This window comes from Sorex fumeus, unplaced genomic scaffold (genome assembly GCF_029834395.1).
Source record: "Sorex fumeus unplaced genomic scaffold, SorFum_2.1 ptg000008l, whole genome shotgun sequence".
Classification (NCBI taxonomy): domain Eukaryota; kingdom Metazoa; phylum Chordata; class Mammalia; order Eulipotyphla; family Soricidae; genus Sorex; species Sorex fumeus.
The window spans coordinates 67,321,165-67,344,601 of record NW_026606065.1 but is presented as its reverse complement, the minus strand read 5'-3'; the positions used below and the strand labels follow the sequence as shown (position 1 = coordinate 67,344,601).

At 37.2% G+C, this 23,437-nt stretch overlaps 1 protein-coding gene across 4 annotated transcripts in view; it reads right to left on the bottom strand.

Moving 5' to 3' along the window:
* DIAPH3 (diaphanous related formin 3) overlaps positions 1–23,437 on the bottom strand; it is a 553,005-nt gene that overhangs the window by 115,681 nt on the left and 413,887 nt on the right. For all 4 annotated transcript variants that reach the window (XM_056109828.1, XM_056109829.1, XM_056109830.1 and 1 more), the window contains 2 exons: positions 5,804–5,899; positions 5,235–5,294 (listed from right to left, as the gene is read on the bottom strand). In XM_056109828.1, the coding sequence (XP_055965803.1) occupies positions 5,235–5,294; positions 5,804–5,899 (156 nt within the window). The remainder of the gene's footprint in view (positions 1–5,234; positions 5,295–5,803; positions 5,900–23,437) is intronic.

Sequence of the window (23,437 nt, the reverse complement as noted above, 5' to 3'; positions counted from 1 at the left end):
CACTAAAGGAACAGCGTGTGCTATTATTTTCATAAAGCAACCTGGAATTTCCATACCTTGAGAGTTTTCTAATCTGATCAGGTTTAAAAGTCTGATGATGGATAAACCAATTTAGTGGTCTTACTCCTGATTATAAATTAGAAAATCTTTCCTGTCTACCCACAGGGCACCCTCATCAAGGAAGAAGTCTCCATGAGTTAAGCTCTTTTGCTTGACTAGATAGCAAATACCTAGTGAAAGTCAAATTATTCAAATTGTCTTATACTCATGGCCTAGAAAAATTTCTTTTAAAATTATTTTAAGTCTTTTGACAGTTGTAGGTAGCATGTGATTCTGCTTGAAAGCTCAAGTGTAAGGGTGTCAAAAACAATTAGTATTTTAATAGTTCCCCTTTTAAGGTTATTTGGCAGGCAGAAGTTCATTAGAAGGAGAACAAAAATAATCAAAAAATAAACCAATGACATTATATTATTATAATTATATTATAATGCAAAATAATTTCACAATATTGTTTCTTCTACTTCTTTACATTAAAATTGGGTACAATTTAAGACAATGGGTATAGCAGTTGTCAAGATTTATTATTTTGATGGATAAGGTTTTCTACACCTGGATTAGGTGAGTGTCCTTCCTCAGTTTTCAAAGAAGCTTTAAGGCAACTAGTGCTCCGCATACAGTATTGAAAACCTTAGATATTTCATGATTTTGCCGTAAGCCAAATTCATGCTGCTTGGAGAAAAGTTAGGTCAAGGAATAGGGGACCAGGACTGGGTGAATTAGGGAGGTGGATGAATACGTATGAAGTTTTGACACATCAACACGTCTGTCTTGTGTGTCTCCTTTAGAGTTATTTTGTGGAGAAATATGCTAATTCAAAGATATCTAACTAGCTTAACATTCAATTCTAACTTCAAATCTTGGAGTGGCAGAGCAGCTGTGCCTGGAGGCAATACAATCTTATTTCTATAAAAATCTCTCAATGCTCCACATATAAGTGGAAGAGTAAAAATAGATAATCAAATCCAAATTAAGGCTATTAAGAATTGATTTCATGTAAAGATAATCTAGCAAGATTTTGTTTAGGTTATGGATATTCACTAAAATGTGTAATATTTGTTTGCCTAAATTTTTGATTATGTTTTATTTTATTTTGTCACAGTTAAATAGTTTTATCATTAGGGGTTTTAATTGCATATAGTTTATAGAATTCTTTCTGATTACTCTATATCCATTTAACTGAATAAAAAAATCCCACTGTACAATTTAATGAAAAGAGAACCATCTAAGGAGAATGCAAGCCAAATACAGGCAGATGCACAAAAGATGTGGATACACAATTTATATTTGTGAAACCTTGTTATGAGCCTTTTACAGATTCTATGCTATAAGCAAGGGAAAAGAAGTCTTTGCAAAGAGTAAGCATTAATGTAACGAAAAATCACCATTCAGTAGATCAGAACTGCAGAGAGAAAAAACAAACGTGAAAGAAAAAATAGGGAATCAAGTCTTTAGAAGTCCACTTTCAACTCTCAAATGTAGGCTCCACTCTCACGTTACCCCTCCTCCTCCTTTTGTGATTTTTGGTTTACCTGTGCCTCATCCCTTATGTGTGTCTATCCCTAAACCTCAGTATCTGACCTGTCATTCTCTAGATTAATTTTTATAACGTTCATAACATTTCTTTATGAAGTATTTGCAATTTTCTGTGAGGGGTTATTAGCCAGAGTGCTTGATTTGGCTTCTTTCCTCACACACTGACAAAGTCTTTGACTCTCTCCGTATTCCTTGCAGTCAATACATGTTGGCATTAACGTGGGTGTGGAATCCTTTCAATTCTTTCCCCTCTCTTACATATGTCACTTCAGTTCCATTCAACATGCATGGTTGTTTAAAAAAAAACTGCAAAGATCTATAATTTTCCTGCTAAAAAATTCAATAGTTCAAATTCTTGGTCAGATATGAGACTCTCTTACTTTGTCTTTATCTGGTCAATTAATTTTAACCAAGCCACTAGTACCAAAATACAGCATGACCTTTATAAAAAGCATTAATAAATATTTTATCTTTTCATAACAGGAAATTTTGCTATTTTCTGTAGACTAGAAAACCTTTAAGCTGGAATGCGCTGCATTGAGTAAAGAAATAAGATAATGTTCTGCACTCATTAGCAGATGCTTTCTTTTGTTTTATTTGCTGCTGTTAAAATTTGCTTGATTAAGCAAGGGAAAGAAATCTAATTAATAAGTAATCTCCCACTTCTAAGGGCTGTAGAATCCAATCAAGACTGAACTGCACCCTCCTCATCTGATCCAACAACCTTTTGAAGCATAAATCAGTGATGATCAAATACCTCCTTCTGATGACAGATAACATTTTAGGGAGTAGATGAGAGGCAGTTAACTGTATTTACAATTGGAGTTTTTGAAATTGTTATGTTAAATTACACTTATTTGTGCACCATCCAGAGTTTTGATTTTGCTCAATATCCATTAATTGTTCCATTCAAGCCTCAACATAAACATGTCTGTGTGCTCAGCACATTTTAATTAATGATCCATATGTCACCAACCCGGGCAAGTATTAAAGTTATAGCAGCAAAAGAGACAGGTGTCTTCTTTTATTGCCTGTCTCCACCCCAATGGAGCTCACAAGTAATATGGCAAGCACTGACTGTGAACACTTTTAGGGAATTTGTTTAACAAAAATAGAAAACACCAGGGTGTTACAAGGGCATGCATTTTAATAGGGTGCAGACTAGAGGGGACAGAAGAACCTCCTGAGAAAGAGGGAATAAGTTGCTGCTTCTTCTTGGGATATCCTTATCCTCATATTATTGGGGTCATTTCTACTCATCTCACATAACTCAGTTTATGCTCAGGTACTTTTAAACACTAAATCTGAATGCCTTCAGAGCATCTTTCTTGGTTTTCCAGACACCTATGTATCCCGAATCTTTGTGTAACTTTGCCCCTGGCATAACCACCTGGATGGGCAATATTATTACTCATCTGAAGTAAAAAAAGGAGCGATAGCACAGCAGCAGGGCGTTTGCCTTGCACGCAGTCAGCCCGGCAGAGCAGGGTTCGATTCCTCCGCCCCTCTCAGAGAGCCCGGCAAGCTACCGAGAGTATCTTGCCCTCACGGCAGAGCCTGGCAAGCTACCCGTGATGTATTCGATATGCCAAACACAGTAACAACAAGTCTCATGATGGAGACGTTACTGGCCCGCTCGAGCAAATCGATGAGCAATGGGGGGACAGTGACAGTGACAGTGAAGTAATAAGAACTTGTTAGAGGAGAGCACTTTTAAGAGCATGACAGGTCCTTAATTCATTGTGCTAACTACAGGCGGAAAAAAAAAACACCCCCAAAACAACTAATGCCTTATATTCCTGCTTTAATCTTAAATGCCAAAGCAAAAGAGAACACATCAGTAACATCAATAGAACGCTTTGGAACACTTTAACTTGCCACATATATACTAATAATTTGATCTTTGCGATGTAGTTCCTTTGGCCTGTTGTACAACCTACTCGCTCAATTATATCCCTAAAACTTAAGCTGGTATGCGCACGTGTGTGTATGTGTGTATAAATTTAGAAATAGAATCTTCATATCTTTTATGCAATGGATTGAAATATTAATTTATAGATGAACTTTGCTAGCCTCAGTACTAACACAAAACAAGAACGGCTTCCTTAAGGTCAGCATACAAATTTACTTTAATTTTCCCATAAAATAGTATCTACAAAATTTATTTTAAGCAGAGCATTGGTATATGCATCCCATGATAGTCTACCATGGCAACTGTGTTGGTGGTGATTCTTTTTCAAGGACTTACAATGTGGGCTGATTTATTTTTTATTAATAATAAAAATAATAGAGGAACCTACATGTAATAAGAGAAACAAATGGGAATCATAGTTGTAATATTTTAGTCAGAAGTGGATCCTTATGCTTGAGAAGCGTTCAGTCTCCTTCAGTTGCTATTTATTCATCTACAAAACTGAATGGTGTCTAAGGTCCGTGCAAATCTGCCTCTAAACTTTTAGATTATATTTAGTATATCACAATATTTCTAAATCATAAACCCAAAGTTTACGGCTCATTCTTCACAAAGAATTTATGACTCATTACAATTCTTTCCTATAAGTTGAGTAGGGAAAGGCAAAACAATAACCAGAATATGCTCTTGCAGTCGAATGATCTATTTAAAAAATTTTAACAGAATTTTTGCCATTTTTCTTGCTTTTTTACCATCTACTATACTTTACACTGAGCAACATGGATTCACATAACTATTAGAGATCACTCTTTATCTCATTATTTTTTGTCTCTCTTAGAAATAGTTTCTCAACTGAATCACACACATTAATACTTCTAGGACTTACCCCATCTACACTTAAAAACATTCCTTGAAAAAAGTCTGTCAATTATTTTTTCACTTTTAAAAGCAGTTTTGGAGCTGGTTTTATATTCATTAACCAGTTCCCATTCATATATCATTTCTAAATTCAGTATCAGACTGAAGAAGTGGCTATTAAAATGGGTGAATGTTTTTGACAATGGGAGGCAGCAGAAATCTCTTATAACTAATAATGAGGAAAGAGAACCATAGTAAACCAATCAACACGAACTGACATCAGGAAGAAAACACGGCTCCATGGAATTGAGTAGGGATTTTGAAGAAATCATTTTCAGGTAAATATTAGAGATTAAGTTGATAATCTACCTGCTGTCAGTGAATCCAGTACATTGTTCCACAATAATAGCACATAAATGTCATCTGTATTAATGATTTTGCAAAAATGCTGGTTTTTAAACTGTACTAGCAAACCTGGCAGATTAAAATAGGTAATATATTTCACTAGTTCATAATGTATCCTGTTCTAACATAAATCAACTGCTTAAAATAGTATTATGAGAACACACTGAGTTTGAAAGGATAGGTTGGACAATACTGATCAGAGGTATGTGAGGCGACTGTAAATAATTATAACAAAAATAAAACTCACCTGGGGTCTGAAAGGACAACCCTAGACATTAACTCCAGGCAATAATACTGGGATGGAAAATACGAGTACACAATCTCTGAGCAAATATGTACATCTACACATTTTTCCTATTTTAGTTATATTGAAACTTGAGAACTTCACAGCAGCCTACTAAAATCACAGATCAACAGGATAAAAGTAGATAAGAAGAATGTGCAATTTATGAATATGATTTATTACCATGGTTACAAACTTTGAGAACAGGCCTCTGAGACATCGGACTGAGACTTTGCCGTATATCTGTTAAAAAAAGGAAAAAGACAGAAACTTAATATAGCGATCTGTTCATCTTAAGAAGTGTAAGAGTATTAAACTCCTCCTGCATACCCTTAAGGTTAAGTATTTCTAGAAGCAAAGTAATGCTTCAGTGCCCTAAAATACTTGAAGGAATAATGTTATGACTTTTACTTTCTGTTTAATTATGCTACCATAAACTCTACTGGGATAAGGTACATATGGTTCTTTAGATGAGACTTGTCACACTAATCAGGATTTTCTAGGTTGAGTGCATTGATTTGTTAATGTGCTACTGACATTGGCCAACTGGTACTGCGTCTCTCGTTGACATTTATCATTGCGAGGAGAGGATTAAGCGAACTTTAGGTACTTGTGAAGAAATGTTGCCGATTGCAATACATTCTTGACACATGACTTTAAGTCCCCTCCCCGACACCCCACCATCTTTTTTTTAAAAAGGAGGGGTTGTGGTAGTTTCTCAGAAAGTAACATGAAACAAAGATAATGTTCACCTTTTGGTTTGGGTGTCCTTTTCCTTCGGTCTCGGAAGGCAGCTCCTGATTGCAAGGCCTCCAGCAGACTATCCATCACTCCTGTCTCATCACCCTCTGTGAAAAGAGACACGGGGAATTCCGTCAGCCCTCGGGCTTACCACAGCAATGTCAAAGCATGTACTGAAACTGGTGATGGTGTTGGTGGGAGATCCAGAATGAAGCCAGTGATTTCAAAGTAAGATAGGACTTTAACTCTAAAATAAAAACTTAAACAAAGAAAAAAAACAAAGACACGGGGTTGGAGCGACAGCACAGTGGGTAGGGTGTTTGCCTTGCATGCGGCCAACCTGGGTTCGATTCCCAGCATCCCATATAATCCCCTGAGCACCACCACAAGTGATTCCTGAGTGCAGAGCAAGGAGTAACCTTTGTGCATCACCAGGTGTGACCCAAAAAAGCAAAAAATAAAACAAAAACAAAACAACAACAACCCCCCACTCCCAGAAATTTGTCTCATTTGTGCAAGTGCTAGTGTCCACTATAGAGGGCCACCTTTCATGACTTGACTTGAGAACACTGCTTTTGCAGCCTAGTGGCATAATAACTTTAAATGGAATGTGGTTCTAGTCCTATCTGTTTCAGGTTATCATAAATCACATTTCCCTCATAGGAACAGGCTTCAAAGTGCAAGCTACTATTTTAAAACCGACCAGGTGTGGAAGAGTGGTTTTGTTGTTATGGAGAGTTTGCTTTCTAAACTTATTGCCCAAAGTTATATTTCTAGGCTGACTTTTGCAAACAGATGCCCAACAACTGCTTTCTCATATCAAAGGATAGTAGCCCGCACTTTAGGTGACATAGAACAATCACTACAAACATTCATGGAACAGCTTGTTCACCATAAAAAAACAACAACAAAAACCAAATGAGGCCTTTACAAATATAAAATACTACCTCACCATTAGGATTGGTCTGAATTATCAGTCTGTGTATCTTTATAAAAGATATTGTTGATGAACTAATTCTCCCCAAAAGTAATAGATCATATTGCAATATTCAATGCTACTTATATACATGCGGGCGAGATACTACCCATGACATATTCAATATGCCAAACACAGTAACAACAAGTCTCATGATGGAGACATTACTGGGTCTGCTTGAGCAAACCTATGAACAACGGGAGGACAGTGACAGTGACTTATATATGTAAATGCCTGTGTTTAAAGAAAGCTGTGAAAAAAGACACACTGACCCAATCCAAATTCCAGAAAATGCCACGCTTATTTTATCCCCCAAAAGGAGGTTGTTTTTTTTCATAGGTATTCGCTATGAAATTAGATGGCTGATATACAGTTATGTTTAAAGTAATAGGTCTGTATTTTTATTTCTTTTTTTTGCAATACCATTCCTTTTTAGGGAACAGATGACAAATGAACACAGTAGAGAACAAATAACACACTCATTTACAGTTATACACAGATAAATATAAATATGTATTGGCCCTTTTCCATCTGGTTCTATTGCATATTTTTAGAAAAGCACTAAGCTTGCAGGTATAATAAAAAATGAGTGAAAAAAGAGTATTTGGAAATTGTTAATTTACCTTAAATTCAATTTTAAATACTGTTTGATGGATATTTTAATTAAAATATATGACATATTTCAGACACTTTAATTAATAACTACTGATCTATCTTAGAAAGTTTACACCCTAATTCAACAAGATTTTTTCATAAAAAGAAAAGAAAATAATGTCAAACACTTAAGAGAATAAATGCATTTCATCAGTAAAAAAAATAAATAAAAGCATTAAATAAACTACCATGAGAGTAATGGCATACACATTAAGGGAAAAAGTGGAATGAAAATGTGAACTTTCCATAGTAAATTTGTTGTTGGTAGTGGTACTGATGTAGTTATTCTGAAACGATAATGTGTGTATTATAAGACTGAGCAGATGTTATGTCGTTGGTAACAAGAGTGCTCACAGTGGGAAAAGAAATACAAATACAGAATGGAAGCACAAGAAAAATGAAGGAACGTGGGGTTGGATTTACAGGCATCATGAGCTCAAACCTTAAACCAGAAGTAATTTCTAAAAGGTTTAAAACAATGCAGGGAAGTGGTTGCGGGGGAGAACCTGTGGACTCAGCCCTGAGAAGTGCGGTTGCCAAAGGAGGCAGGAAATAGGGACTCTGGGGAACAGACTGTAGCAGAAGGATATTAGTATGTTGGTGGTGGTTACATATGGTAACATTCTTTGAAGAGGTGAGGAATTGCACTTGGATAACAGACAGTTGTATAAACAAATGCTATCTCAATAAAACAAGCAAATAAAGGTTTAAAGAAATTAGACGAAAGTATCAAAAGAAAGAAAGAGGGAGAGACAGAGACAGAGAGAAAGAGAAGAAAAACATATGCCACAGAGGTAGGCTGGGGGTGGGGTGATGATAGGAGGGGACCTGGGGACACTGGTGCTGGGAAATGTACACTGGTGGAGGGATGGGTATTGGAACACTGTACTACTGAAACTAATTATGAACAGCTTTGTAAGGATCTATCTTACAGTGATTCGATTTACCAAAAAAAAAAAAAACCCAGAACAAAAAGAAACAAACATCCATAATGATTATAGAATATTTGAAATAAGGCTCAGAGATGCACATAGGCACCCGAACCCAGTTTGATCCTCAGCGCAGAATGGCCCTCTAAGCATTGGTGGGTGTAGTCCTGGGTATCCCCAAGGACTTCTGGTGGTCTTTACAGTCCTTGGCACTCAGGGTTAAAGTAGTACCACATTCTCAGGCTCTAGCATGAAGCCATGGTGATGCTTGGCAGAACATCACCAGGACTGCCCCCTGAGCACTGACTGGAATCCTCCCTTTACGAAAACATTGAAAACAAATTGAGTATGTGAGAAGAGAAAGCCTTTTTTATAGAAGAACTGGTTACCAGTATGCATTAGGAGAAAAATCTTACTTCACATAGTAAGAACAGACAGGCAGAAAACAGCAATTATTACAGAAGCCATGTTTAAGACTGCGGGAGGGCAGAATTGGGAGAAATCTGGCATATCTCAACTCCTTTAAGTAATCAAACTTGACACCATCAATAATGGGATCCGTTGACATCAATTGTCTCCTATAGTGATGCACTAACCTGTGCAGTACTTTGGACAAAAAATATTTAACCTGAATCTAAAGGCAGGGAAATAATTATGGAACTCCTAAGTGAGAAGCATCCTGTGAAATAAACATTATGGATTCTTAAAAAACATGACCAATATCATGAAAATATGAAGAGAAGATAGGTTAGTCAACTGTTTTAGATTAAAGGAGCTTAAAGAGAAATGCCAACTAAATGTGTCTCTGAGTCACTCTTGAATCGTGAAATACAACAAAACTAACCTATAAATAGCATTATTGGGATAACTGTGGAAAATGCAACTGAATTATTTATTAAATGCATTTTGTCATTGCAGTCTTGAATGTAATGGTTGCTGTTAGAGGTAGGCAAGATAATCACCTTTTCGTAAGGAGAGAGAAGATATGTTGAAGCTTATAAAACAGCTCAATACCGCTGTTCCAAGTTCTCTCTATTTTTGGACACATGCCTGTTTCTATGAAGAATACCCTTCCACTTTCTTCACAAGCTGACTTCTTTAAGACAATAATTCTTCCCTGACACATGAAAGCTGAACTGGGTGCCCCTCTGTGTGTTCTAATGGCATTGTGCTACATACAGCAATAAGTCCTTCACTACTTAATTTACATGACTGTCTCTACCAATAGACTTAGTTCACTCACGAGAAGACATGACTTTCATTTATCTTCGACTAGCAAAATGTAGTAATGATATCTAGACTCTTAGAATCAAGAAATAATCTCGGCTGTTAACAAGTAGAAAATTGGGATAGGTACAAAAGGGTTAAGCTTCATAGTGAATTATCCCCTGATGAACAAGCAGGGGTTAGGCAGAGTAGGTATAAACTCAAATCAACAAAAACAAATACAATCAAGTATTCAAATGATTTGCATTTACAGTACTCTAACACAACCAGAGATACAAAAATAAGCCATATTTTATTACAGCCTAAAATTCAGTTTCTTTAACAAGTCAAACTATACTCAAAATATTTATAGTTTCTTCCTGCTGTGAAAACTCTTTTAAATAGGCTAACATTAATAGTCAGAGTTTTGGTTTGTTTGAATAACATCACCTGCTTAGTTTGTAAATGGTATTAAGAAATATTTGTGTCTAGAAAATTAGAAGAGGGTGGGTTAAAGAATATATATGTATATAATTCTAAAGTGGAAGCAACAGAATTACGAGGAAGGGACAGTAGTGAGTTCTAAGAAGTTACACACACACACACACACACACACACACACACACACACACACACAGAATCTCTTGGTGAATTAGTAGAGAAATTACAAAGAAGTAAAATATTGAGTACAGTAGAAGACACCGTGGTTTTTTATTTTTTTTGGACATGGAAGTACAATGTGTTCACAGACACCTGCAGATAATTTCTGGAAGTAAACTGGAAATTCTACCCTCTAATTCAGGCAAAAATGGGGCAACGTTTTTGAAAGTCAAGTCCATGTTGTTATCAATACTCAGTACTAGTGAGAGAGACCTGAGACACACGAGAGGGTAAGACTCGGATGATTCTTAGGTGCTAGGGATGCTCTGGATGTATGCCTGACTGCACTGAGAGGCAGGATCTTGAGAATTGCCAAGATATTAAGAATATGAGAGATGGTAGAAACTTTTCTTTATTCCATTTTCCTTAGGCTAACAACACAACACTAAAATATAGAAATATTAAAGACACAAAGATCCTAATGATTAAAAAAAGATTCAGAACAAGAAAAATCAATCAAAACAGGACATTTATAAGAGCATCTGAATGGAACTGGATTTCTCACAAGTGACAATAGATTTCAGAAGGTAGTAAAAAAACAAATTTCAAATAATGAACAGGAAGTATTTCTAATAAATGGGTGTTTCTAACAAGAAAATAAATATTTCTATACACTCTTAGAAAGCTGTAGGGATGTGTATCTTTATAAAATAAAGGAGAGAAGAAAGGCTTGGACCAAGAAAAAAAGGCACAGCACAGCAAAGTAACAAATCCCCAAGATGATAACTTGTACCTCAACAGATAGTTCAGATCCCCTAGGCTCTAGTATAAAAAGGTAACAAAGGAACAAGAGAATGTGCATTACTTTTTCTTTTATTGCTCCATTTACAAATGTAATTGGTGCTTTTTTCTGAGATCTGTCAGAACCTGGATAAATTAGTGACAGGTATATATAAATGCTGAGAATGCAAAAATACGTATTAATATTAAGTTATACATAACATTAATAGGTAGCCCATGGAACACTGAGATGTGCATAAGATTTACATAATTCCAATATTATGAGCAATGGTTGTTTTTTGGATTATCAACTGTGATAATTACAATGTTTATACAATACGGCAAAGGAGAAAGGGATATATAAGGAGGGAGTGCATGGTAGAGGGTAAAAAGGGGTAAATTCTTAATTTATCATAAACTTGGTAATGTAAAACATGAGTAAAATGACAAAATTTAAGTACATAGCAAAGTTTAAGTATACTATTTGGATAAAATAAGTATACTATATAAATATACAAATATGCTAATTAAATAACCTATTTATTTAAATATACTAATAAAGTGTACTACAGAAAAAAACAGTAACACTTAAGTCTTAAATGTCATCGTCTCTGAAAATTTTGGGAGAGTTGAAAAGAATGAGAAGCTGATAAGCCTCATTTAGGTAAATGAAATTTAGGTAAATAAAATTCTGCATAATTAGGGATGTGCAGATGCTACCTGGAGAGATATCCAAGTCTCTAAAAAATATTTCCAGAGAGAAAAGGATAACTGAAGAAGAAGTGGTGGTGAATAAGGAAGGAGCTGATTTTGTACCAACTAGGTTTTTGTTTTTTATTTGCTTTTTGGGTCACACTTGATGATGCACAGGGGTTACTCCTGGCTCTGCACTCCTAGCGGTGCTCAGGGGAACATATGGGATGCTGGGAATCGAACTCAGGTTGGCCGCGTGCAAGGCAAAAGCCCCACCCACTGTGCCATTGCTCCAGCCCCCAAATAGGTTTTTTTTTTCCCTTTTTGGGTCACACCCGGCAATGCACAGGGGTCACTCCTGGCTCTGCACTCAGAAATTACCCCTGGCGGTGCTCAGGGGACCAAATGGGATGCTGGGAATCGAACCCAGGTTGGCCGCATGCAAGGCAAACGCCCTACCCGCTGTGCTATCACTCCAGCCGCCCCCCCTCCCCCAAATAGGTTTTTGTCTGGTAAGAGAAGTAGGTAAGAAATGGCACAAGGCAACATGACAAGCATTACCACAGAAATTTCAAGCCCGTGTGGCACATCTGGCAGAGGCAGAGAAACAGCAGTCACAGAAAGCCTTTAGGATACCAAAAATTTCAAGGGATTTATATATGCCAGAGTTTCCTATAGAGAGAAGGTTCTGCCAGAGCCTAAGGAAGAGTTGTAAAGGCCTGTATGGTGAAAGGTCTATCAGGTTTAGGGAGGGAAACGAAGCACTAAGATTTTCTTAAGAATGAGGGAAGGTAGCACTGGGGAGCAGAGAGAGGCCAATGCAAAGGCAACGGGTGTCAACGTATCACGTGCTAAATATGCTTTGTAGCGGAGTTTATATTTTGCTTTCTAGGAATCACTGACTTGTTTTAAGCTGGAAGTAAAGTGGTAAAACTCAAGTACATGAACCTTAAAAAAATCACTCTGAGGAAAGATAAAATGGAGGGAAAGGAAAAGAAGGAGAGCTACACTAGTGATTTAAAACTTAGCAAAATGACATTGTTTGGTCCAAGTGAGATACTGAAATGGCAAAAGGAAAGGATGGAAACAAAACTCACTTTGAATAAATATTGGTATTTAAAAGCTTAAGTTAATTATCAGGAAGCAGCTTGGCCAAGTAGATAAATGCTTGTATCATTTAGCAACTATCATGTCATCTTTGATGACAGAATGGATGAACTAAGAGAAGAGTTCAGTCCTGAATTAGCTTATGCTCTTGTTACCCAACTGCAAGTGGTTTGCACTGTCTAGAGGTTCTGACGGTTTTACACATTTAAAACTTGGGGGAAAAGAATAGTTAAACTAATATATCTTGAAGCATACTCATGATACTTGAAGCTATGGCAAAGAGTGCAAGTATAATAAAATTGAGAACACAAATTTTGAATTCAAACAACCTGGGCTGAATTACTGGCTTTCTGTTTAGTAATTAACATGAGTTTAGGCAAATTACTGAAGTCTTCCCATTTCAGGATCAACCCCTGAAATGAATGGCATGTGTGTGACATTAATACCACCTTCTTGACAGGGTCATGAGGAGGATTAAAGAAGATAAATCTTGTTCAGCAGAGTACCTGGTACATGGTAAGATTTTAGTAAAGCTTTATCTTCGTTGTGATGATTATTGTTATTATGATAGAACATGGATTCTCTTAAAAGTGTGTATACTGATATATAAAAAAGAGAGAGATGGAGCATGGGAGAGCTGGGAGGAGAGTGGGGGGGGGGGGATGAAATAGAGAAACGGGATGAAATAGAGAAACAGGGAACTTTAGAAGAGATGAATGCTCCCAGACTGACCATATTCCACCAGTTTACTCTGCATGTTCTTTCATCACTCCCACTGTCTTGAGACTTATTTTTTAAATTCCCCCATGATTTTCATTTAAGTAGCAGTACAAGATCAATTGAAAATCATCTAAACTTTGGAGTAGAGGTAGGAAAGGAAAGTTCAGTTTCCTCAAGAAATATATCCTAAAGAATAGAATTCAAAGTGCAAGCTGGTGCACATAATTCAGAATTCAGCCCCACTTTTTCTAAAACGAACAAGAGACAGTTGCACCAAATTACATGAATTATTGTTCTATGTGCTGGTTATAGACCTTCTGGGGACCAGATTATATTTGCTTTACTTGGTAACCTAGTTCAGTCTCTAACCTTCCAGAACAAAGCTCAAAATACTGCGTAGGCCAGATGGAAAAAAGATAGGAATAACTTAAAGCAAAGTGTTTGAATTTGTCTTAATCTAGATGTGAAACTGAAAATTTGAGTCGAGGAACTTAGAAAAACAATTTTTATTGAGTCGATAAAATGATAATTATAACAGTTCTCTTTTATACTCCAATTAAGTGACTCAACCATAAGAAATGAATTTGATATAAAAAACTCAATAGTTTAATATTTTTGTCACCCCCACATTCTACATTATTTATACAATTTGAATTAACTATATTTCCTTTATAAGTTAGGAGGAAAAAGTGAGACTCTTTTACAAAAAAAAAAAATCTTGTGTTTCTTCCCTAAAATAAAAAAGCAATTTGGAGCACAATAAGGGAGTCAAACTCTTGGGCTCAAGACTTGGCCCTTCCTCTTGCCATCTGTGTGTCACAGAATATCTTGTGCCTCTTCATTTTTTCATCCTCAAAATGGGAATAAAACTATCATCCCAAAAGGCTGATCAGGGTTAAATGAACTAATATTAGTAAAGATCTTAGAACAGTGTCACAGACATGTGTAGCTGCAACAACAACAACAAAAAACTAGTTTTTTTTTCCTAATACTCTTATGACCATGGACATTCAGTGAGATGGCATATACTGCAACATAGCCAGAAAATAATTCTATTCCTTACTCTGTTTTTGTCTGCTTCTATTATAAAGGTTGGAAAGGCTAAAGACCTCAATTTTGGAGGTTCCCTTGCAAGGAAGCTAGGGGATGGCCATGTGACACATTTCTGATCAATATGGTGTAAGTTAACATTAGTTAAGGTCTTTAGAGGAATCCGAGTGGCATATATTGATGCCTCTTTTCCCTCCTCTAATCTGAAATGTCTACAGGAACTCTGAGTTCCTGCTCATTAAAGGCTGCAACTCTTCTTGCTGGCTACATTGAACCTGTGAGGTCCAGGGCAGTCATTTCTGTAACTGAGCACAAACCACAGGAGTATTGTTTAAGTTCTTGCCAGTAGCACTGTCCTCCCGCTGTTCATCGATTTGCTTGAGCGGACCCAGTAACGTCTCCATTGTGAGACTTGTCACTATGTTTGGCATATTGAATACGTCATGGGAAGCTTGCCAGGCTTTGTCGTGCAGGCGAGATGCTCTCGGTAGCTTGCCAGGCTCTCTGAGAAGGGCGGAGGAATCGAACCCGGGTCAGCCACGTGCAAGGCAAATGCCCTACCCACTGTGCTATCCTTCCAGCCCAAGTTGTTGCCAGTAACTTATAAAAACCTATATTTCCAAGATCCATTTGGGGGTGTGGGGGTAGAGGGATGAGGGGTTCACAGGCAGTGCTCAAAGGCCTAGAGTACCCCACTGGTGATCTTTAGCCAACTGGGCTGGAGGTCTGATGCAAGCATGTGGGGATGTGGTGCTGATGGGACCTGCCACACAAGGGAGAGCCCTGGACACAGTGACAGTACTGGGGCTTCCAGGGCCACACCCAGTGGTGTTTAAGGGCCTCTAGGCTACACTCAGAGATGCTTGGGGGGACCATGTGATGCATGTGAATCTAAATGCAGAGCAGACTAAACGTGCCCCTAATGTCTATAGTCTCCCTCCCCCTGAAAAAATTTTAAAGACACATCTGAATGTGTGAGCCATAATTACTAGGCTATTTATTACACTGCACCCAAATTAGACTCAATTTCATAGCTTACAGTACAGTTGCAGAGATATTTATAAATTAAAAGAATTTTCTTACATTAAATGTTCATTCTTAAAATAAATCCATTATTGGATGTCATGTATAAAGTGTGGCTCTATTTTAATTATATGAACAACAAGCCAAAAGTGGCAATATGGATGCACTGTAGAAATCATATTTTAATTGATTTTTAATTTCTAAGTTTTAATGATTTAGATCCTGTTGTAAGGAAATTATTTCAGGGGCCAGAGAGATAGCACAGAGGTTAAGGCACTTGGTCTACATGCAGCTGACCCTGGTTCAATCTCTGGCACTATACATGGTCCCATGATGATCCTAGCCAGGAGTGATTCCTGAGCAGAGCCAGGAGAACAGCTGGTTATTATATCCCCCTGTCCCCCAGTCATTTCAGCATTTTAATCACTTGAGGCATATCTATATATCACTGTATCACTGTATTGCTGTCATCCCGTTGATCGTTGAATTACTGAGTGGGCGCCAGCAACATCTCTATTCCTCCCAGCCCTGAGAGAAGTCTCTTTCAGGGTCAAAAGAGTGAGACCTGTTGTCGTTACTGTATTTGGCCTATCGAATACACCACGGGGAGCTTGCCAGGCTCTGCTCATGTGGGCGGGATACTCTCGGTAGCTTGCCAGGTTCTCCAGGAGGCATACACTTATATAATAAGGTAAGGTAAGGTAAAGGCCCTCCCATTGATCATCGATTTGCTTGAGCGGGCCCAGTAACGTCTCCATTGGAGACTTTGTTGTTACTGTGTTTGGCGTATCGAATACGTCACGGGGAGCTTGCCAGACTCTGCCGTGCGGGCGAGATACTCTCGGAAGCTTGCCGGGCTCTCCAAGAGGGGCGTAGGAATCGAACTCAGGTCGGCCATGTTGTCTGCATGCAAGGCAAATGGCCTACCGCTGTGCTATCGCTCCAGCCCTATCTATATATATTCTTCTGATATATTTATTGAAGTTATTGTATTTCTGAAAATTGACACAAACTGGCATAATTCCACACAAAAATTATTACCTGTCTGATATTTAACTGTTCTCTCAAAAAGGGTGCAGCTCTTTTTGCTGCATGGAAACATACCTTAGGGCATGATTCAAAAGTATATAAGAAAGAATTTCCGAAAGTATGTAACACAAAACACTTTTTCCACAAGAGCTCTCTTGCCCATTCTCTCCCTCTCCCAGGCACTCTTGCTCTCCTCTTTATCTGGTGGAGGAAGTAGGGGCTAGATCTATGGTCAATAGTGTTGGAAAATAATGTATAATAAACTGCTTTTTGGCTGTCACACCAAATACAAATAAAAATTAAGTTCTTGATTTAAGATACATGTGGTATTTCAAATAATCAGAAGATAAGAAAATGTTCAATAACCACTGTAATGACAATAGCATTTTTGGGTTCCATTATGCTACTGACACCAAATTCTAACATAATAAAACATTTAAATGTCAAAATATTAAGTTGCAAAAGTATAGCAGACAATATGTAAAAGCATATTTTGTCACTAGTTCTGTCTGGAAAGGGAATATCTTCCTATGAATAATCTAAATACTAAAACAACATCAGATTATTCTATGCTAAATGCTTACAAATCAAAAAAGTGACAAAAATGCATACTCAAAAATAGTGGAATGATAAACTATAACAATTAGTTTTAATATAGGCATTCCGTGAGACTGGTTTTCTTGAAATAAAGAGCAGTACAACTTAGAAACAACAACCAATAATTAAATTACAAAGGGGGAGGGGACTGAAAATAAAGTTTCTATAACACAAGCTATAATCCTTACTCTAATTCTAATTAAAATAACTAAATAGCTTAATGAGAAATTATTTTTCTACCTATCATCATGGCAAGAATTAAAAACATGAGGATTAATTGTTAAGGATTGTAAAACAGGTAAATTAAGCATATTGTTGGTAGGAAAAAACATGACTAATATCAAAACAAGACAAAAAGTGCAAGGGAATGAAATATAGCAATCAGAAATAAATTATATACAAAATTTGATGAAATAATTTCTTCTAAATTTTCTTACTTTTAGTTCATTTATGTACAAAGGTATTATGTACAGGGGTATACACTACCATGTTATTTATAAGTGCAGGACAATGGAAACAACCTAAATACCCATCTGTATAGGGGAGACTATATCATAATATCTATATTAAAATGAAACATTAAGAAAAAGGATCCCTTTAGTTTTGCATCTTGCCATCTCCAAAATTTAAGAGAAAATGCCATTTATTTTTATCATTAAAGACGAAAATACAGCCCTTTTCTACACCATGTACAGCTATTATGTACAAAACTGAGAATATATTTTCTGACTTGCTATTTGGCAATTACTATACCACATGATGCTAAGAAAGACATTAAACATCCTTCCTGTGTGGTTTGTTAAAATGTTCCCCCATGTAAATATTCAAGTATTCAATTCTGATCAGCTTGTTCATGATGCTCTAACAATTACTACCAAAAAGTAAATTTTAAAAAGTGTTGGTTTCTCTTGACGAAGTATGTTGCCAGAGTTAGCCTAATGCACTGAAATGAGATTGTCAATGTACAGAATGTCAGAAGAAAAATAATGCATCGATTCACATGTACGTGTATATATATATATATATATATGCACATACATATATGTATATATATGTCTATATGTAGATGTGAAATGACACTGACATTTAATGAGATGTGACTCTACTCTGATCAATGGTGGGTCCCCATGATCCTTTAATCTTAGAGGGAGACAGAGAAGAAAAGGTTAATTAACAAGGCTACTGGGGAGAAGCTTCACTTGTCATCACAAGAATTTCACTTGACTGAGAAATAAGATGGCTTTGCAACGGCCGTATTCTTACAAAATGATCAAAGAATGTAATGATTTCAGATAGCACTGTAGCACTGTCCTCCCGTTGTTCACTGATTTGCTCGAATGGGCACCAGTAACATTTCCATTGTAGACTTGTTACTGTTATTGGCATATCAAATACGCCACGGGGAACTTGCCACGCTCTGATGTGTGGGCAGGATACTCTTGGTAGCTTGCCGGGCTCTCTGAGAGGGACGGAAGAATCGAACCTGGGTTGGCCACATGCAAGGCAAATGTCCTATAATAATAGTAATAATAATAATAATAATGTGTTTCAGTCCAATTTCTCGAGACATTGAAACAGAACAGGCTGGAAGCTTTCTCTCTGGGAGGGCGCTTTGTGAGTGTTGAGGCCATTCCTGGCTTGCCTGGCCACCCACCTTTCTCCGCTGGCTTTCTGTTGGCTAGTAGTGGGGAAGGAAGGGGCTCCTTCTCATGAAATCCACCTTTTCATCAAGTGGCACCACACGGTGTCTAAAATCTGGCCTTTCTCCCGTTCCAACCACATCATGAAATAAAATAATTATTAATGACATCTTTAAAGCAGGCATATTGCCTGAGGTATTTTAATAGCTTTCAATGAAATTTATCAGATTTCAGATAGAGCAAGTGAAAATGTTTATCATATGTCAATACTAAAAAGCACAGAGGGTAAGGAGAGGGAGATAGAAAGTAGGGAAGCTGGGGAAGAGAAAAGGAAAAATTTCCACAGGAATTTTATGTTCAAGATAAGCTGGGATAAACAGGCTTATGCATGAGGACTCACTTCGAGTGTAGTACCTGGAACAGTGACTGCAGCCCAGAGAGACCCGAACAGTCATGCTCTGACAGCAGCATATGGTACACTCTGGGAGAAGGGACAAAATGAGGTCACAAAGGGAGGCCAAGGAAGCTTGCATTGGAGGCTGAGAAACTGACATAGAATGTTTTTGAAAGGTGTGAAATAATCAAAATTATACTTCACTATGATTGAAGCTGGCATAGTGTGAAGGTGTCAAGCCTGGGTGACTGAGAAAATGGTGGTCTCCTTAACCCACAATGAGAACATGAAAATCAGGGTTTATGTGGAACACGAGAAGTTAGGTTTTAGATGAATTGATTTTGAGATGCTGGCTGAATATTCAAACTGTTTTGTCTAAGTAATTGGAACAGAAAACTATAAGGTCTGTGGTTCAATTTGATCCTACAAATGAATAGCAAGAAATGGGTACCACGCAAGAAAACCAGCGCTGGTCCTTATTCTCCTGAGGCACATAGTCCAAAGGTGATTTCAGCAAATAATTTGTGACTACTGGTATGATAAATGTTCCCCCAAAGAAAGCAGAGTGCTATGAAATTGCTGAATACAGAGACAGTAGATTAGAAACAGAACTATGGCTACTGGATGACGATTTCAGGTATTATTCTTTGAAATCTGTTTTTGAACTTAACATTTCTACAGATCATTTATTTGTATTTTAAAACACAGGAGCCAATCATAGCATATCAAGCAGTAGAAATCTACATATTGAGTATGTTAGGTGCCAAGAAATGGTTAAGTATCCACATCTCTCTGTGGCAAACCAGACTCTAAATAGCCATTTTCCTAGACTCAAATTGTATTTTTATTTCTAAATATTCATTTATGATTCAAAGTATTGATGATAATTTTAAAGAAGAAATGCACATTTACTCTGCAAAAATGCAGTGTCTCTACTCTTCAGTTTCCTTAATGAAATACAAACATTGTAGCATTATTATTACAAACCGAAGAATTTTTAAGTAATCAGGGTATTAAGAAACAATTTTTGGAAAGAAAATAAATCAGCCAAAACAATAAGGCAAACATGAATGAGTGGAAAATGGGGAAGAAAAGAAACTGGCATATGCTTGGAGAAAAAGCAAATAATAGAAGAAATGAAAATGGGAGACAACTGAACTTTAGATGAACTCATTAACAATTGCAAAGAAACTGGAGGGAAAATGTGCTAAGCTCTCTCAAGAGAACAATGAAAGATTTTCCCCCAGACTACAGAAAAAGCTGACAAAATGAACACAGAAGCCCCCAAACAAAAACTGCTATCTTACTTATTTGAACCAATTTTATTTAGAAACAATAAAGAACAAAAATCAAAATATGAATTAAGGAGCTACAAAGAACTATTAATGTGCCTGAAAACTTGCCTGCTAGGATCTTCATGGTGTATTCCGACCTTAGAATGTTGCTTTTAACAACAGCTACATTCTAACCAGCAGCTCAAGAAGATAAAGTAGGTAGGTAGCAGAGGGAGGGTTGACCTATATGTTTCTCATTCTAATATTCTTTCCATTAATAGACTTTTCTTAACACAGACGTGTTATATGGTAACTGAGAAGTGCTCCTAACCTAGTTTTGCTAATTTATACTTAAAGCTATGTAAGAAAATTACAATGGCACAGAAAGACAATGGCTTGCATATCTGGAAACTCAACCAATAATTAGATTTCTCCAAATTTATTAGGAGTCAAGTAAGTATCTTTCCTAGAACCTGACATTAAGAAGCGAGAGATAGGTCACAAATGATTCCCTTTGTCACAGAAAAGAAAAAGGGTGAACTATATTCCCTTCTTAGGACGACAACTATTAAAAACACTAGAGTCTGCCCAGTTTTCCATGGCTTCCTCATCATCTACCAACTACAGCCCTCCCCAACTTTACAGCTACAGCTGGATTAAAATATTGAGGTCAGCTAAATTACTATCATTTTTTTTTAGTCACCACTATTCAAAAGCTACGTCTTTTCTGATAGCTATTGTCTCCAGCATTTATTAACAAAAACAACTTTCGCACCACCTCGAGGTCTTTATTGAGCATTTCTCCCACATCTTTGTCCTAAAGGAAATGGGTTCCACCTGGGGGCTGGAGAGATTATCTCCATAGTTTCCTCATTGGAGAAAATGTTTAGCCTCCATACAACATGTGCCTAAGTTAAGTGAACTGCCAGTAGAAAGGGGAGTTTATATTTTCTCCTCATAAGTATTACTATGTCACACCTTCCCTTTGCTCCTGGTCTTGTAAGAACTCTGCTTTGAGACACATATCATCCAGTTATACCACAGCCATCCCTCCACGATGTCATCTAACCATGCACTACTCTTCCCTTTCCTGATACTTACTGCAGGACTACACATCTGATTTCACCTTTCTCTTCCAGTCAGAGCTTGCCAACATCATCCTGTATGAACACAGGGAATCCTGAATTCTTTGATATCCTTCATATCCAGGACCAATCCTTTCTCTCTATTGTCTCTCTTATATTGATAAATTTAATCCTGGCTGCCACCCACAGCTGTTTAACTTTGAATGACTTCATATGCATCTTTAATTGATGCTCTGATTCCTTCTTGACCTCAGTCTCCCACCCATAGGAATCTCCAAATCTCTCATCCCATCTTCTTCACTTCTTTTTATATCTAGCTTAGATTCTGTGCTCTGTCTCCAATCATGGTTTCCCAGCTAATACCTCACTTCACTCTTTGGTGTCCTTTCTCAGACTCCTGTTAAAGTTTAAACGAGCCAAAATTTTTATCTTCTTGACTTTGAATACTTGGTGTAAAATACTATTATAGAAAAAATGAATATAGAATCATACTTTCCAACCATAAACTATTTTTCTTTTCCTTCACCAGAGATACCAGAGAGAGGGAATGTCAGGGTAGTTCTGGCAAGTGCAAATGAAACTAGGTTTGAACTGAAGGCCTCAAGCTTGCTGGGCAAGTGCTTTATGCCACTGAGTCATCTTTTGGGCTCTTCAACTAAATTATTTTTCTAATATGGGTTTTGTGTGTGTGTATGTGGGTGGTTTTTTGGATTTTGGGCCAAACCAAAGGTGCTCAGGATTTACCCTGGCTCTTTGCTCAGGGATCATTCTTAGCACGCTTGGGAGACAGATACATGGAGACAGGGATTGAACCTTTGTCAGTTGTGTGCAAGGCAGGCTTTGCATTGCTCAGGTCCCTAAAATAAATTGAACTAAATCCAACACTGCTATATCTCAACGAGAGACTCTCCTTGATTTGCTGCTGTTTTAAAAACTTGCACCACCTTGACTCCAAATTCCCTCTATGGGATTGACAAGACCTTCCTTCCTTGTCAGTTTCATTCCCATATTAATTCCCACATTTTTAACCAATTCTCTACTTTCTCTTTGAACTGAAGTCAATGGAGCAATTGACTATTATATGCTCACTTGGCAACACTTAACATTGTTGATTGTATGTTTGGTATGTTTCTCCAAGATGGTAGGTTTCCTGGGCTTCATGATGTCCTAATTTCTCAGTTTCCTCTGACCTCCACGATGACCCCTTCGTAAGCGCCCTTGCTGGCTTCTCTTCAACTGCCCATACTTAAACCATTCCTCACATCATAGACCTGCAATTTATTAATTCCTCTAACTTTGTGGGCCGAACTTCAATGTTATCATTACTATCTCTACAACAGAACTCAAACTAAAAGTGGTCTGAAACTCTGTATACAGAGTATGGGGTTTCCTATAGCTCAGAAATTCCATTTTTTATCAGGAAATTCTCAGGCATACTGAGTTGATCACCTTCATCCAAAATCATTCACTATGCACAGTAGTATGGATATTCTACATATACCTGAAACATAGCATCTACACAGTGGGATTCATCATGTCTCCCAGATTGGTACCTCCTCCTATGTTTCCTATCTCAGTGAATGACCTATCCAAGATAGGAGGTGATCACTGAAGGCACTTAAGACACAAAGGTCTTTGCGTCTTAAAGCACTTAAATCCTGCTTTTCTTTCTAGGGGAACATTCTATAAAATACTTAGATATAATCTGTCAGCATGTACACATTCTCTTCTGTGAAAAATAATGAAAGCTAATGTTATCTATTTTCCCCTGAAAAGTTACATTCTTATTGTACATTTATATTAAAGTTGATGTAGGCTAGACAACATTAATTTCTTTAATGTCATATTCTTGTTTCATCAAGTTCTAGACATTCATATTAACCACCAT